The following is a 16,952-nucleotide window of genomic DNA, read 5'->3' as shown; positions in this document are numbered from 1 at the left end:
GGCGTAAACCAATGAAATTAAAGCATACATTTTGCTTTAGAATTATAGTAAAATAATTTTTGTTTTTCTGTGTGGTTGTAGTCTAGATATAATTCGACTAGCAAAATAGCTTATCGTACGATAGGGAGAAAAAAATTAAAAAAAAACTTTAGCGCATAACACAAAAAAAAGTCCCTTTACCCCCCCCCCCCTTGACACACACAAACACACATAAAGATAATATAAAATCTGGAGAGTTTCATCTGATCCATCGTTAGAAAAACCAGGTCTGCTTAGAAACTGAGTATAAAATTTGGCAGCATCTAATGAAACCTAACGACGGTATGCAATCTCCGTAATGAGAAATGCTCAGGCTTCAGGCATAAAAAACGTATACTCTGTGATGACCTCGAACACACAGACTGCGGTTGCTCGCTGGTACGGACACCTACTGATTATAGAAAATAAGACTTTGAAGACGCTCATTGCTTTTTGTTAAAATAATATTAGTTTTTTGTATATGACTAGTACAAATATATATTAAAGCCTAAAAACCAATGACACTTGTACTAGTGATGCCATTGGTTTTCACTGGGATGTTAGATGGCTGTAGAATTTCTTGAAGCAGAAATCGCTTGAGCTTCTCTTCTGTCTTGTTCAAGTTTGTCTTGTCTTGAGGTTCCAAAACAGTTATGAGAGAAGAAAAAAGAGATTTTGCTTCTGAGCTATGTTTTTATTATTGCACTATTAATTAACTTGATTATTTATTTGTACCCGACGCAATACGACAGTAAACAAAGGTGTAGCAGTAATTTGAAAAAAAAGACAAAAGAGAAAAAAAACAACGAAAAATTTGGACATGAAGGTTGGGTGGGGATAAACACGCATATGCCATACCTGAGAGTTTTTTACAGCCTAATTATAAGTCCAAAATTTTGGGTTCATTCTAGGTTTGACAAAAGTTACCAAAAACTAACTTTTTCCTTCCATTCTATGTCTTCGTAATAGGTGAGACAACGGAAAAGTAAGATTGACTTTAGTCTTCTAGTAACTTCTTCGGCAGTCTGTCATCCTTCATCCACAGATCGTGCACTAGCCATATCAACCTTGCGCCAGATTAAATAAAAAAAAAACATGTTTTTTTTTACTGAAAGTAAGGAGCGACATTAAAACTTAAACTAACAGAAATTATTCCGTATATGAAAGGGGCTGTCCCCTCCTCAACGCCTCGCTCTTTACGCTGAAGTTTTTTATTGTTTTAAAAAATATAGTTGTGAGAAAGAGTCTAACTTTAGCGTAAAGAGCGAGGAGTTGAAGAGGGGACAGCCTCTTTCATTTACGGAATAATTCCTGTTCGTTTTAAGTTTTAATGTCGCTCCGTACTTTTAGTTAAAAAAAAAACTTGTTTTTTTTTTAATTTTTGAACGTTTTTAAATTAATGCAGGTTTTGATTTTGGCTCACCGTACATGAATAATTAAAACAAAGTTTGTATATTAATTTTACTTTTATTTGGTTAAATGGCTTCCTCGAAAGTTGTTCAATTTTATTTACGAACGTTTTTATTAGTACTAACTTACGAATTAACTTACGTAACGAACTTCTATATTCATATATTTTTAATACGTATATTAGGGGGTTTGCCCCCTAATCAATACCTCGCTCTTTACGCTAAAGTTCGAATATTTATTCCAATTCTTTAAAAATGACCCTTAATCACAAAGGCCGTTAATTAGAATAAATAGCTTTTATGAAAGTCCTAAAAAATCTTTGGCGTAAAGAGTGAGGTATTGACTAGGGGGTGAACCCAATCATATACGTAATATTTCTGTTCGTTTTAAGTTTTCATGTTGCTTCTTACTTTCAGTTGAAAAACTTGTTTTTTTTGTATTTAATTTCTGATCGTTTTTTAAATAATGCTGGGAAATCCGGCGCCCTCTTCATAGCAATGTCCCTTCCCCATGAAAACTTCCTCCATGGAAAGATCCTCTCACGTAACCCCTGACCTCCCCACTACTAGAAAAAGTCCTCCTGAAAACGTCTGTAGGCTATACTTCCCAATAACCAATACTATATGTAAACATTGGGTAAAGCTCATAACTTTCAGCCCTTCCCCCGGGGAAGTGATCCTAAAAGACATAATTATCATATTTTCGATCATGCTGAACAAAATGGCTATCTCAAAATTTTGATCGGGGGCTTTGGGGAAAAATGAGCGTGGGAGGGGGCCTAGTTGCCCTCCATTTTTTTTGTCACCTAAAAAGGGCACTAGAACTTTAAATTTTCGTTCGAATGAGTCCTCTCGCGATATTCTAGGACCACTGGGTCGATACGATCACCTCTGGGGAAAAAAAAAATAAAATAAACACGCATCCGTGATCTTTCTTCTGGCAAAAAATACAAAATTTTACATTTTTGTAGATAGGAGCTTGAAACCTCTACAGTTGGGTTCTCTGATACGTTGAATCTTATGGTGTGAATTTCATTAAGGTTCTATACCTTTTAGGGAGTGTTTCTCTCTTTTTTCGAAAATCAGGCAAATTTTCTCAGGTGCGTAATTTTTCATGGGTAGGACTAAACTTGATGAAACTTCTTTCATTAATTCTTCTTTCATTAATGAAAGTTTTCTTCTTCCATTAATTTTCATAAATACAGTAGCGCAAATTTATAAAATCTTGGGGGAGGGGGCGAAAAGTGCATTTTTCTTATGCATACACTTTTGAAATAGGGAAATAGTCCAGAGTTTCCGATGGCTTTCCCTTTGGGAATTGGACGGCAAAAACAGGCCCGAATAATCAAAAGCATGCCGACTCGTATTCTTAAAACAAAAATTTGAAGTGTTAACAATATCAAACTTTTATATCAACTTAAATATATAAGATTGAATATATAAACATGAAGGGGTACGAGCCTGAGAAAATTGCTTGATTTTTGAAAATTTGCCATGTTTTCGAAAAAGGCGGAAAACACTCCCTAAAGTTCAAAGCATCTTAATGAAAATCACACCATCAAATTCAAAATTTCATGGAACCCTACTGTAGAGGTTTCAAGCTTCTAGCTGCAAAAATGTGAAATTCTGTATTTTTTCAGAAGTTTTTTTTCACGGGGGATCATATCGAACCAATGGTTTTGGAACATCGGGAAAGGGTTTATTTGAAAGAAAAACTAAATGTTCTAGAGCCCAAAAAGATTGGAGTGACCAGAAAGAGTGGAGGGCGACTAGCCCCCCCCCCCCCCAAACCCATTGTTCCCAATATCGTTATAAAAACGTGGCCATTACTTACGTATAGTATTTGTTATTGAGAAGTATACAGATATTTTTCAGAGGGGAGGGGGGATTTTGTGCTTAGGTTGAGTTTCCATAAGGATAACATTCCGTATGGAGGGAAATTTCCAGGGGTAAACCTTCCAAAGGAAATTTTACACTGGTGGGATTTGACAATTTCTATACGAACTTCTTTTTCTTTGTCTTACTTTCTCTTTGCCTACTCAATTTTGCATATGGAGATGTTCTATTGGAATTTTCGGGGGGGGGGGATTTCAGCGTGTTTGGATTTCTGGGAAATAATTTCCAGGGAAAGGGAGGGGGTTTCCAGAGTAATCGAAAAAATGATTAGTACTTAGTCTTTTTCAAATGAAAGTATGCTAAGGAGAATATTTCAGGCTGAATCTTCTGCGATAAATTTTGCGAGGGGATTTCAGCGAGGTTGGAATTATCTGGGAGGAATTGTGGAGGGGCGGTGTTTTATGTGGGAGTAACTTTCCACGAAGGAATTTCCCGTGAGGGGAGGCAATTTTTTATGAAGGGTGAGCCAGATTTACCGGTATTATTTAAAAAATGATCAGAAATTAAATATTAAAAAACAAGCTTTTTTCTGCTGAAAGTAAGAAGCAGCATTAAAACTCTAAACGAGCAGAAATTCTTCCGTATATGAAGTTACGCCCTCCTCAATACCTTGTTCTTTACGCTTAAGTTTGACTGTGTGTCAATTTTTTAAGAACGACTTCTGAAACACGAGGGCTGTTTAATTACAATATGATTCTTTTTTATAAGTGCTAAGAACTTAAGAGTGAAGAACAAGGTATTGAGGAGGGGGCAACCCCTTCATTTGCGGAATAATTTCTGTTCGTCTGAGTTTTAATGTTGCTCCTGACTTTCAGTTGAAAAAGCTTGTTTTTTTTTATTTAATCTATAGTAGAGCAACTGTATGAGTTGGAGAAATTATTTTATGCCGCAAAGCGACCGAAGTTTTGGAAATAAGCTGTCAAAAAGTGCTTATCTCCTTATATTGGCATCCTTTTGAAAACCAATTCGAGAGAAGGGAATGATTAAAGAAACTATTATGTAGCAAAGGGTCTAAGTCTCTTTGATATTCAGAATTTCAGAAATTTCATTTTACTTATTTGCCAAATGAATGAGTTGAATCAATGAATGATTTCAGTATGTGGCCTAGAACAGTATTTTCTAGTAAACAGTTCCGTCAGAATATACAAACTACCCTCAAACCATGCCTTTTCTTTTCATTTGTCCTGACATACATTCGCTAGGAAATAAATAATCTTAATAGGCTGTTTTAAGAAGTGTCTTTTTTTCTTTGCATTATTCTTCTTTCATAGTTTTCATAAGATAATTTCCGAACATCAGGATAGGGTAAGGGGCAAAGCAAGGTCTGGAGGGGGGAGACTACCCCCTCCAGAAATAACTATGGGGCCTGCTTAAGCACTAATGATTTTGAGCTGACTGCATAAATTGACGAAGACAATTACTTTAGTACCGAAATGTCTCTAATAACTAATTTGCATTTCCGGGAAGTTCGAGGAGATACTGTATAAACATAATAGCCCATTTTTGGAAAAATGAACAGGAAAATAACCATAAAGAAAAAAAGGATGGCCATGTTTGTGCGCACAGAAAGTTTTTCACCTTTTTTTTTTAGAAAAACTGTTCTTTTTTGCGTGAAAAGTGGTGCAATAGTGCTACGCTTTTTCAAAAGTGTTACTCTTAGAGAAAAGCACTACTCGTGGCAAGTGGCAACTCTGACGAGAAATTAATGAGAGACAAAAAACTAATATTTTCACATTGGAAACCCATTTATTTCCTGGACTCAAAACGAAGAAATGTTTCCGGAACTGTTAGATATTGCTCTAAGTCATCTTAGCGTACCTACTACTAGTGTGTCGAGCGAACCGGCATTTTTGATCGCCAATTATTTCACGCGAAAGCAGTATGCCCGAACAATGGCCAAAACACTAGAAACATGCATGTTTTTAAGAGATAAGCTTTGAGAATTGAACAAATGATGCTATTGTTATTCTTTGTGATAATAAACCAAAACTTATCACCTACACTTTTCTTTCTTTAAGCTTTAAGTGTTAATAAAAGAGCTGTTTAAACAGTTTTTTTTTTTTTACAAAAACTGCTGTTTTCTGTTTTTACCAATAAACAGAACAGGAACAGGTCTTCTTGACTGATATGTTCCGTTTCTGTTCTGTTTCATTCAAGCCCTGTTAATTTTTTTTCTGTTTCTTCCGAAAAACAGAAGAGTGCCCATGCTTAATACAAAAGTAAGTCTCTCCGGTATTTAATCCGAAGGTAATGAATGTCCTAGGAGCTGGCCTGGCCCATTGGTTAGCTCAGTAAACTTGAAATTCTTTGTCCGTGAGGACAGGGGTTCGAGTCATTGTGTTGCTGGTCATTTTGTTTGGAACGAGGATCAGTGGGTTTTTTTATTGATTTAAGAAATACACTAGCATTTAAAGTAGCATACTAGCCTTAGAAACCGCCCTAGCCAAGTGGTTAGAACGCTAAACCGGGAATTCTTTGACCGTGAGGACAGGGTTCAAGTGGTGGTGTCACTGGTTATTTGGTTTGAAACGAGGATCAGTGGCATGATCCTATAAGCTCAGCCAGAGTCGACCCAGTTCTAATTGGCTACCTGGAGAAATCTGGGGAAGGTAAACAGGAAGGGTGTGCGAAAGCACAGGATGGCTGACCCCCCAACTGACCAACAACAAAAAAGCACAGGATGGCTGGCACTTTCAGGCTGAAATGCCATTAAATGGAAATCAGCACCGCTGGTAGAGACTGTGAAATCCAATGCCATATTCTTTACCTTCTTTACCATAATGAATTCATAATTGTGCTAAAAAATTCTGACTTCAAGTTGCTGGCTTATTGGCTTTGCGTTTACTAATAACATTTTTTCATGCTACCATCTTTATTTCCAATGAGATGCTAGATGCCAGCGGGAGTAACAGAATCCTCTGAACTTCTCTGTCTTCTTTTTTCCGCATATTTAGTAACGGTTTGCTTTTTTTGCAGGTCCTGCTGAATCTTCAAGCACCTCTAGAAAGAAGAAGAATAAATCGAAGAAATTGCTCTTCAGTACTGGCTTTTAACGAATGGCAATACAAATATGATGTTACTTGTGTTTGAGGACGAATTAAACTAGAATATTTGGTTTTATTTTCGTTTAGCTCAAGGCTTTTTATTAGGTTTTCGTTTGAAGTACTTAGGACGGCGAAAATGAAATCTGATTGTTTAAATGGCTAATAGTCCCTTCCTATGCTGTCATTGTCACTGTCAATCGTCAATTCACTGTCACTGTCAATGAAACCTCGAATTACACTGTAATCATAGGCAGCGGAATAGCGCTGCCTAAGTAAAGAGCGAAGTGGGCACAATGTATTTATTTATTTTTTGTTTTCTTGGACCAGGGTACTCTGTATAGAAGAAGTTGACTCACGCCCTTCATTTCCCCAAACACATCCAATCAAATTTTTGAGATAGCCGTTTTGTTCAGTGAAGTTTAAGCGTCCAATAATTATATTTTTGAAAATGACACCATCCCCCCTGACATCCCTCAGGGCAAGGGTTGTAAGTTATGCCCCAGGGGCATATAGGGCTTTTATGGAAATGGTGATCGTATGAACTTCGGAGGGGGATTATTGGATTGGAAATCAGAAGTTGGTGATTTTGAAAACCGCACTGCCTTTCAATGACGATAAATAACAGTTCGAATAAGGATAAATCTGTCTATTAGACAGTGAAAAAAAAACAGTTAAAAAAATATACGGGATATTTCTATAAAATTTAAAGTGATCGTCATCAGCAGAAATACTAAAATAAAACAATTAAAACTTATGATATATATACAAAATAAAATAATTTCATATGGTTTATTGCTCTTATTCTGTTTTTCAGTACAATACCGGAAGCAACTGTTCTTGACCTCCCAGGTTCCGGTTCATTAGCTTTATTTGAACTAACAGGTGGGCAGTGGTCAAACACATTTGGAGAAATGAACCTTATTTTCATCTGACTTCTGTAACTTATCGTACTCAGTAATTTACGATAATTTACTGGTGACGATCACTGTGCATGTGATCTAAATATCCAGTATATTTTTTGGATTTTTTTTTCACTGTCTAATAAAAGAAGTTATTCCTATTCGAGCTGCTATTGATCGTATATCGGAAGTTCTAGCGCCCTTTTTAAGACTGAAAGTGATTGCATGGCAACTAGCCCCCCCCCCCTCCAGAAGCCTTATTTACCCCAAACGCATCCGATCGAAATTGTGAGATAGCTATTTTGCTCACAATAGTCCAAAGAGCATATAACAGTGCCTCCAGGGTGAACACAACCCCCCAGGGTACAGGGGCCAGGATTGTAAGTTATGCCTCGGGGCGAACAAGGTTTTTATGGAACGGCTGGTCGTATAAACTTCGGATGGGTCTCATTTGATTGGAAGTCAAAAGTTCTAGTGCCCTTTTCAAGAGTAAACTGAAGGGAGGACAACCCCCCCCCCAAGCCCTTGAATCCCCCCAAAAAATCTAATCAAATTTTTAAGAGAGCTATTTTGTTCAGCATTGTTGAAAAGCCCAGTTATTATGTCTTTGGGGATGTCAACCTCCTCGTAGTCCTCAGTGCAAGGGCAGTAAGTTAGGCAATTCGTTCATTGTTTACATATAGTGTATGTTATTGAGAAAGGCATGCATATTTGAACTTTACTTTCCGGAAAGACGAAGGGCATTCAGTTGAGCCTCTTAGAGAATGTTAAAGGAATTGATGAACTAAATCAAAAAGCGTGATGTGTATACGGATTGTCAAAAGAGCCTAACTCAGGAATGACTAGGTATATTAGTTTGGAACTTTCTGAAAATGAAAAGGGAAATGATCAAAAAGTTAATATTGGCATGCTATCACTACTGCTAAAACTATCACCACTACTACTGCTACTACTACCACACTACTCTATTTACAACATTGAGGGGGAATATGAACGAAATCAAAAGACAATATGTCCTTGCACATTTTCAAAAGAGCATATCTCAAGAATTGATTTGGGTATTAAGTTGGATCTTTTAGAGAATGCTTAATGTGGAAGATCATCTGATCAAAAGGTAATATGTGCGCGCTATTACTAATACTACTATAAAGGTATGAAAATGAAATTTTTAGGGAAATGGGGGAGGGGGGAGGTGAACTAAATCATAATATTCCGTCTGTATGCAGGTTGTCCAAAGAGCGTAACGGCAATACGTTAGGAACACTATGGTGTGTTAAGTTGAAACTAACAGGGCTTGTTGTGGGGGATGTTGAACTAACCAAATGAAAATAGTTGCATCCAAATGCTACTGCTTCTACTCATACTACTGATACTATTATTACTGCTGTTACTAAAACTTAAGGACATTAAGGCAAACAAATTGGGAAATATTGAAACTGTATGGAACTAAATTGAAACACACTATGCCCACATAGGTTGTTAAGAGGATGTGTCAGAAACGCTTCCGGAACCGTTGATGGTATTAAGTTGAAAATTTCGGTGTGTGCTGAAGGGGATGTTGAAGAAATCCAATGTGCTATTCGCATACTGCTACTAAAACTATTGCTTTTACAGAAGTTACGAGTATTAAGGTGATGATTTCGAGGAGTATTTAGGTGGAGCCTGAACTGAATCAAACGAACGCGTAGATTTTCAAAAAGGTGACAAAGTAGTATCGCAGCAACATTACGGCTTACATTATTAAATTAGATTGTTAAAGGTAAGTTGTGACGGATTTGAACTAGCCTGAATGCACTATTTACTATTACTAAAATTGCTGTAACTAATGACACTAAAGGTGTTAAGGTGTACATCTGTACCCCTGATTTACATCTCAGAACGCCACGTATACCGCACAGTTCTGCCATGTTTAGGACAGTCTTGGCCATGCTTGCCACACTTCCTCCACACCTTGTACTCGTCAACTGGTATAAGTGATTTCTGAAATTGGGAGCCCCCTAAACTTGAGGCCAATACGCAGAAAATGACCAAAGTAGAAAAATAAATTGTCCAGGCTTGACCTTAGTTGAAATTTTACTGCACACTTACTACTTATGGATCGTAAGACTTAAAAAAAGGAAAAGATCGTAAGCCTTTTCTCGGAGATGTGCGATTTTGTGGCAAGCCTGCAGCTGTAGCATGCACCAAGAAGACAAATTAAATCATATCACGAGGTTCAATAGCTTCAGATATATCCATTCGCCAGACCATAATTGTAATATTACTAGATCTACTTCTTACAAAATTAATCTAATCTTATCAAAAATATGAGGAAAATTTACTTTTTCTAATGAGTTTCAACCGATTTTCAACATATTTTCAATCTTAAAAAAGGGTCAATTTAAAAAATGTAATTCGGCAGATGGATCAGGCTTAATCTCAACTATCGAATGATAGCAAAATTGCCATCTTACTTTAGATCCCGAGTCTCCAAAATGCTGAAGGTGAAACTGTTGGAAAATGTTGAGGGAATGTCATTCACACGCCAGAGACATGAAACACTAGGAAAATATTCATCATATTAACCAATAAAAAAAGTTTGGCAAACGAAAACTGCTACTACAGACACTTTGAAAGGGGCTCATTCGATTGGACATTGAAAGTTCTAGTCCCGTTTTTAATTGTCGTAAGGGATGGGAGGGCTACCAGCCCCCCCCCCCCTCTCACGTCCATAATTCTCCCAAAAACATCCAATTAAAATTTTGAAATAGCCATTTTGTTCTGCGTGGTTGAAAGGTCCAGCAAATATATCTTTGAGGACGTCAACCCCCACAGCCCTCAGGGTAAGGGTTGTAAGTTACGCCCAGAGGGCATATAAGGTTTTATGAAAATGGTTGTCGTATAAACTTTGGAGGGAACTCATTGGATTGAAAATCAGAAGTTTTATTGCCCTTTTTAAGAGTAAAAACTATCAGAGGGTAACTAGACCCCCCCCCCCTCTAACGCTCTATTCTCCCCAGATGCATCCGATAGAAATTTTGAGATAGCCATTTGTTCAAAAATTGTCCAAAGATTATACAACAATGCCTTTGGGGTTAAAACCCCCCAGAGAAGGGGACAAGGGCTGTAGGTTATGCTTCGGGGACATAGGCTATGAGGTTTTTATGGAAAGTATGGTTGTATAATCTTTAGGAGAGGCTCATTTGATTAGAATTATACAATTTTAGTTCTCTCTTAAGAGTCAAAAGTGATGAGGGCAACTAGCCCCCCTCCCTCGACAACCTCTTTTCTCCAAAAGCATCCGATCGAAATTGTGAGTAGCGCTTTTGTTCATTATAGTCCAAATAGCATATAACAATGCCTCTAGGGTGGACACAGCACCCCAGATCCCAGAGGTAAGGGTTGTAAGTTATGCACCGGGGAATATAAGGTTTTTATGGAACGAGTGGTGGCATAAACTTTGAATGGGGCTCATTTAATTGGGAGTCGGAAGTTCTAGTGCCCTTTTTAGGAGTCGAAAGTGAATGAAGGACAATCAGCCCCCCCCCAATCTCATCATTCCCGAAACGCATCAGATCAAATTTTTAAGAGGACTATTTTGTTCAGCATTTTTGAAAGGTCCAGTAACTACGTCTTTTGGGATGCCAACCTTCCCACAGTCCTTAAGGCAAGGGCTGTAGGTTAGGCAATTCGTTCATTTTTTATATAGTATATGTTATTGAGAAAGGTAAGTATGTTTGAACTTTACTTTCCAAAAAGACGAAGGGCATTAAGATGCGCCTTTCAGAGAATGATGAGGGGAGTGTTGAACTAAATCAAAACGCGTTATGTGTATACGGCTTGTGAAAGGGGTGTAACTCAGGATTGATTGAGTATATTAATTTGCAACTTTCACGAAATCGTAAGGCAGATGATCAAAAAGGTAATATTTGCATGCTATCACTACTACTGCAACTACCATCACTACCGCTGCTGCTACTACTACTACGCTACTACATTTACAATTTTGAGGAGAAGTTTGAACTAAATCAAAAGACACTATGTGCATGCACATTGTCAAAGAGGCGTATCTCAAATGTTGATTTGGATATTAAGTTGGAACTTTCAGAGAATACTTAAAGGGGAAGATCATCTGACCAAAAGGCAACAAGTGCACGCTACTACTAATACTACCATCACTGCTACATTTACTGCTACTACTACTGCAACTACTTCTATTGCAACTACTTGTAAGGCTCAGAGCATCAAGATGAAAATTTCAAGAAGTATACACACATTTTGTCAAGAAGACATATCAGAAATGCTCCAGGGAAGTTTGATGGTATTAAGTTGAAACTTTCAGCGTGTGGTGAAGGGGATATTAAAGAAACCAAAGGTGCTATGCACTAACTGCTACTAATGCTACTACGACTATTGCTAATACACAAGCTAAGATCATTAGGGTGAAGCTTTCTAGGAATAGTTAGGTGGATGTGGAACTAAAGCAAAGCGAACTATGAGCATGTAGATTTTCAAAAAGTTGACAAAACAATATCTCGAGAACAGCTTACATTATTAAGTAAGAACTTTAAGGGTAAGTTGTGGCAGATTTTGAACTAGCCAGAAGGCACTATGTGTATACTATTAATACTACCAATACAGTTACTGTAAGTTATGACAGCTACTAAGGTGAAACTTTTAGGGAACGCTTAGGGGGAGTTTCAACTAAACGAAAAAAACTATATGCATGCAGGTTTTCAAAAGTGTAAAAAAGCGATATCGTTGGCGATGCGACTCTATAATGACTAGAAATATCACTGAAAATTTTAAAGGGGCTAATTCGATTAGAAATTAGTAAATCTAGTACCTTTTTTAAGAGACAAAAGAGATGGGAGGGCAAGCAGCCCTCCTCCCAAGCTAATAATTTTCCAAACACATCCAGGCAAAATTTTGAGACAGCCATATGTTCAGCAGATTAGAACGGTCCAGTAACTGTCTCTAAATATTGGATATGTCAACCCCCCACAATTATGCAGTTGGCTCATTCAGGGCCGGGTCGTCTAGGTACGGGGCCCGATTGGAATTTTTTTAGCGGGATCCCCTCTATATGCTAAATTTGGATAACCTGTATATTCGTATACTTTTTGAAGTTTTCATCTTAATGCTCTTGGCCTTACAAGTAGTTGCAATGGAAGTAGTAGTTGAAGCCTTAGTGGTAGTAGTAGTAGTAAATGTAGCAATGATAGTAATATTAGTAGTTGAGTGCACTTACTGCCTTTGGTCAAATGATCTTCCCCTTTAAGCATTCTCAGGAAGTTCTAACTTAATACCCAAATCAAATGCTGGAGATACGCTCTTTTGACAATGTGTATGCTTATAGTGTCTTTTGATTTAGTTCAAATTTCCACTCAATATTGTAAATGGAGTAGTATGGCAGTAGTAGTAGCAGCAGTAGTAGTAGTGATAGCAGTAGCAGTGGTGATAGCTGTAGTAATAGTGGTAGCATGCAAATATTGCGTTTTTGACTATCTCCCTTATGATTTCCTGAAAGTTCCTAATTAATAAGATAAGATAAGATTTATTCTTCATTAGATACACATACATTATTACATGTTATTATTTCCCCAAAGGTTCATTGGCCTTTACAAAGGGGAAAACATATGAATTGCTTGCTCAGAGATGAAAAACAAAAGAAAATTTAAAATGATCACTTACTCACATCCGAAGGAGAAGAAAAGAAAATATAGATAAAATGAAAACTATAGAAAAAATAGAATAAATAAACTAAATTAACTAATTAGATTAAATAGACTAAAAAAAATAATAAAATAAAATAAAAACATAAATGAAAATAACTTCTACGAAGCCAAAGAATTTTTAACAATTTTTTAAACAAACCGAATGAGTGCCACCCTCGAGCTGATTCAGGCAACTTATTCCAAACAATATGACACGCCATTAGAGGATTAAATTCTGACCTTATACAAGGAGTAAATGGAACTTGAACATGATTTGTCATATTACGAAGATTATAATTATTTTGATCAGAGATAAAAGATAGCGGAACACTTAGGGGCCGGGGGAGGTCACCATGAAGCTGAGCAAAAGTAAAACATGCACATGAAAGAATGTATAGTGACTCAAGATCAAGTAATGGTATAAACTAATGAACGATTAGTCTCCTGAATGAGGTTTCTAGCTTTATTGTAAACCTTAGAAAGTGGTTTTAACAGTGGAGGAAAAGTTGACATCCACACAATTGGACAGTAAGAAACGTAAGGTTGGATCAAGCAGTGAAAAAGTGTTTTCAAAATTAATCCAGGCAAAGTATGCTTAAGTTTCCTTAAAATACAGAGACTCCTGCTTATCTTTATTTTAATAAAATAGATGTGACGTTTGAAAGATAGGTTTTCATCAACAAGAATGCCCAAAAAACGAACATATCGGTCTTTAGATCTATGAATTATTCCATTTGGCTGGTGAATTTCTGATAACTGGGGATAAACCTGAGAAAAACGCGAAAAATTCAAAAAACTGGACTTAGAAAAATTTAGAGTAAGATAATTAGCATCAAGCAATAAAATCACCCTCTTAAACAAATTTTCCAAATTCAATCGAAGCTCGGATTCGCAGTTTCCCAAAGTGCCAAGTGTAGCTGTCATCAGCAAAAGAAACAAGGACATCAGAAGAAGGCAAACTATAGTTGCCACTATGAGCAAGGGAAGGCTTAGGATGACAAAGTCTACAGCAATTAATAAGTTTCTGCTTTTTTACAACATAATAAATATCATTTACATAAATCAAAAATAGCACAGGCCCTAAAACTGATTTCTGGGGGACACCAAAATTCACTTGCGGGGGTGACAGGAAAAGTGGATCAACAGAAATTAACCTATCCTTCAAATATGACTGAAACCAAAAAAATACACTTCCCCTTATGCCAAAATGAGACATCTTTGATAGAAGAATTTCGTGGGTTAAGGAATCGAAAACCTTACGAATATCCAGGAATACAGCTGCCAGAATCAATCCCGAATCTAACGCAGACATGAATAAAATTCAAAAGGGTCATACAGGCATGTTCAGTGAGTGCTTCATTCGTAAACCAAATTGAAAATCATGAAGACAAATTTTGGATTTAAAGAAAGTAAGGAGACAAGACAGCATAGCCTTTTCAAATATTTTACTAAATACTGATAAAATTGAAATTGGTCGATAATTTGCCGGATCATTTCTTGGTCCACCTTTATACAAAATAATAATCCGAGCACGCTTGAGAACATCCGGAAAAAACCCAAATTCAAATGAAAGATTAACAATTTTTGTTAGAGGCAATATTATTAAAGGAAAAATAAATTTCATAATCTTAGTAGGGATAGAATCTTTCCCGGATGAGGGCGAGTTTCTCAAGCCATTAACAATTTTTGTAATTTCACTTACTGTTACTGGCTCTAGAAACATAGAATAAGCAAACGATAGCCCGAAGTAAGACCTAAGTCCGGCCTAGGCCGAGACAAAGCAACTGTAGAAGTAATATTCCTACCAATATTAGCGAAGAATGAAGTGAATGCCTCTTCGACATTAAGCTCACTCTCCACAGCTCCATCACCAATGACCAGACTCATAGGTAAAGAGCTAGATTGAGAACCGGGTTTAAGTACAGAATTTATTACCTTCCACGTTTTACGAATATCATTGCCACAAGCAGCAAAATTATTTAGATAATAGAAAGATTGGGCTTTCCTACACAAGTAATTATACATTTTCCGGTAGTTTTTGAATTGACCAAGACGAATAGCAGCTGCTGAAAGTGTGGCGCATTTATAAGCTCTCCAGAGATTATTCTTCCTTCTCCAGCTTTTGAGAAGTCCAGATGTCATCTATGGGTTTAGAGGAACAATCCTTTTAGACTTATGATTAGAAGGTGGTACTTTACAAATGCTAAGAATAGCCTCTTTAATGGTTCCATAAAAGGAATCAAATAAACAAGAAAAATCCTTATCATTATCAAGCAAGCTCCACGAATTTTCCGCTAATTTGGACCCAAGAAGAGATAACTCTTTCTCACCAAACCTAACAGAATAGGAATCAAACACCTGAGCCCTGTTACTATTCCCCTGTTTAAAGCTTAATCGAGAATATATTGGAAAATAATCGGAGATATCACTAACTAAAATTGAGTTTTCCTTCAAACTAAGAGTAAAGACCATATTGCCAATCAAAGAAGCCGTAATATTTGTAACTCGCGTGCGGATGGATGTAGGCAACAGAGTCCCTGCGGCAAGTATGATTGTAATAAAATCAGTTAAAGCCGTAGGCTTTGAACTAATTCAATTTGCATTAAAGTCACCCATTATGATTATCTGACACGGACGTTTCAGTATTATGTCAAGTATTTCCTTAAGATTCCGAAGACACAATAGAAAAGCACCACTAGGAGAACAATAAATATTGCCTATGATTAGATCAATATCATTAGATCTAATTCCTATAAATTGAGACTCAAAAATACCTTCAAAATTCTTTGATGAGTCATCACACAAGCAATAATGCAAATTGCAAGTTAAATACAGTGCAAGACCTCCTTTAGCCATCTTGCAGCGGTTTATACTTTCCATTTTATAACCATGGATATCCAATAGCATTTCATTGCCAGAATCAAAAAATGTCTCACACAAACCGACAACATCAGGCTGTCCATCCGAAACAATTTGTCTCAAATTATCTATTGACGAGGAGAGACCCTGAATATTAAGCTGAAGTGCTGCAGATAATAATTTCCTTTGGTATCCTCCTCCCCCCCCCCCAAATCCGAAACATATTTACTTTTACAAATAGGGTTTATATTAATCGAATTTTGATTAGCCTGACCCACAGAACTATTTACTATAATAATTAGATCTAAAGGATTATTTTCAAGCTCGCAAAGGCGAATCTCATGGCTTAAAATATTCACAAAAGCAGGTTTTACTTGGAGTCCATCCAAGTCACCAGAGGAACCAAAAAGAAATCTTTACTTAAATTAATTACAAAAGAAAAACCTGTCAAAGGATTACAAACACATAAATAACTAATAGCACAGCAGGTATTATTGGAAGGAACCATTAGCACGGAAGGAGAAACAAAACTGAAAAAAATAAACAAATGAAAATAAAATAAAAAAAAATGAAAATTAGTGACCTGAGGAAGGCGTTTACAAATTAAGAAAAATACTAACATCGAAAAACGACACAACTGAAGTAATAAAAAGAGAAAAAATACCGAAAAGTGCATCCTAGAATAAACAAAAACAAGCAAAGTTTTTAAGAATAATAATACAAAAAAGATTAAAAAATAGAGAAGAAAAAATGAACTAAAAACTAGCAATTTAGTAGAGAAAAAAGAACAAGAAAAGGCAATGTAAACAAAAAAATCCATGAGAAAGTAAAAAAAACAACAAACAGACAAAAAAATAAAAATAAAAAACAACTAGATACAGTCAGTGAGAGACCTTATCTTTTTTATTGGAGTCCCGTCACTAGACTTTGCCAATATTTGACCCCGATCAGACCAAGCATTCCGCTGACCGAATTTGTCTTTCGCCGCATTCAGAATATCTCGTCTCTGCTTGGTCAGAGACTCAACAAAAAAAATACCACTAGAGACCAACTTGGACTTGGCCTTGAACACTTTACAAGCAACGCTTTTGCTCGAAAACTTCACTATTATCGGAGAGACCCTTGGAGCAG

The 16,952-nt window shown here is 36.6% G+C and overlaps 1 protein-coding gene across 2 annotated transcripts in view; it reads left to right on the top strand.

Annotated features, from left to right (window-relative positions):
* Positions 1-6,443, top strand: part of LOC148954324 (E3 ubiquitin-protein ligase RNF10) — a 205,488-nt gene extending 199,045 nt beyond the window's left edge. For both annotated transcript variants that reach the window (XM_089086248.1, XM_089086249.1), the window contains one exon: positions 6,300-6,443. In XM_089086248.1, the coding sequence (XP_088942374.1) occupies positions 6,300-6,376 (77 nt within the window). In that variant the 3' untranslated portion in view covers positions 6,377-6,443. The remainder of the gene's footprint in view (positions 1-6,299) is intronic.
* Positions 6,444-16,952: the final 10,509 nt, after the last annotated feature.

This window comes from Artemia sp. Qi Xiang Cuo, chromosome 3 (genome assembly GCF_049724085.1).
Source record: "Artemia sp. Qi Xiang Cuo chromosome 3, ASM4972408v1, whole genome shotgun sequence".
NCBI lineage: Eukaryota > Metazoa > Arthropoda > Branchiopoda > Anostraca > Artemiidae > Artemia > Artemia sp. Qi Xiang Cuo.
The sequence above is the reverse complement of the archived record's forward strand: the minus strand, read 5'-3'. Positions and strand labels throughout refer to the sequence as shown.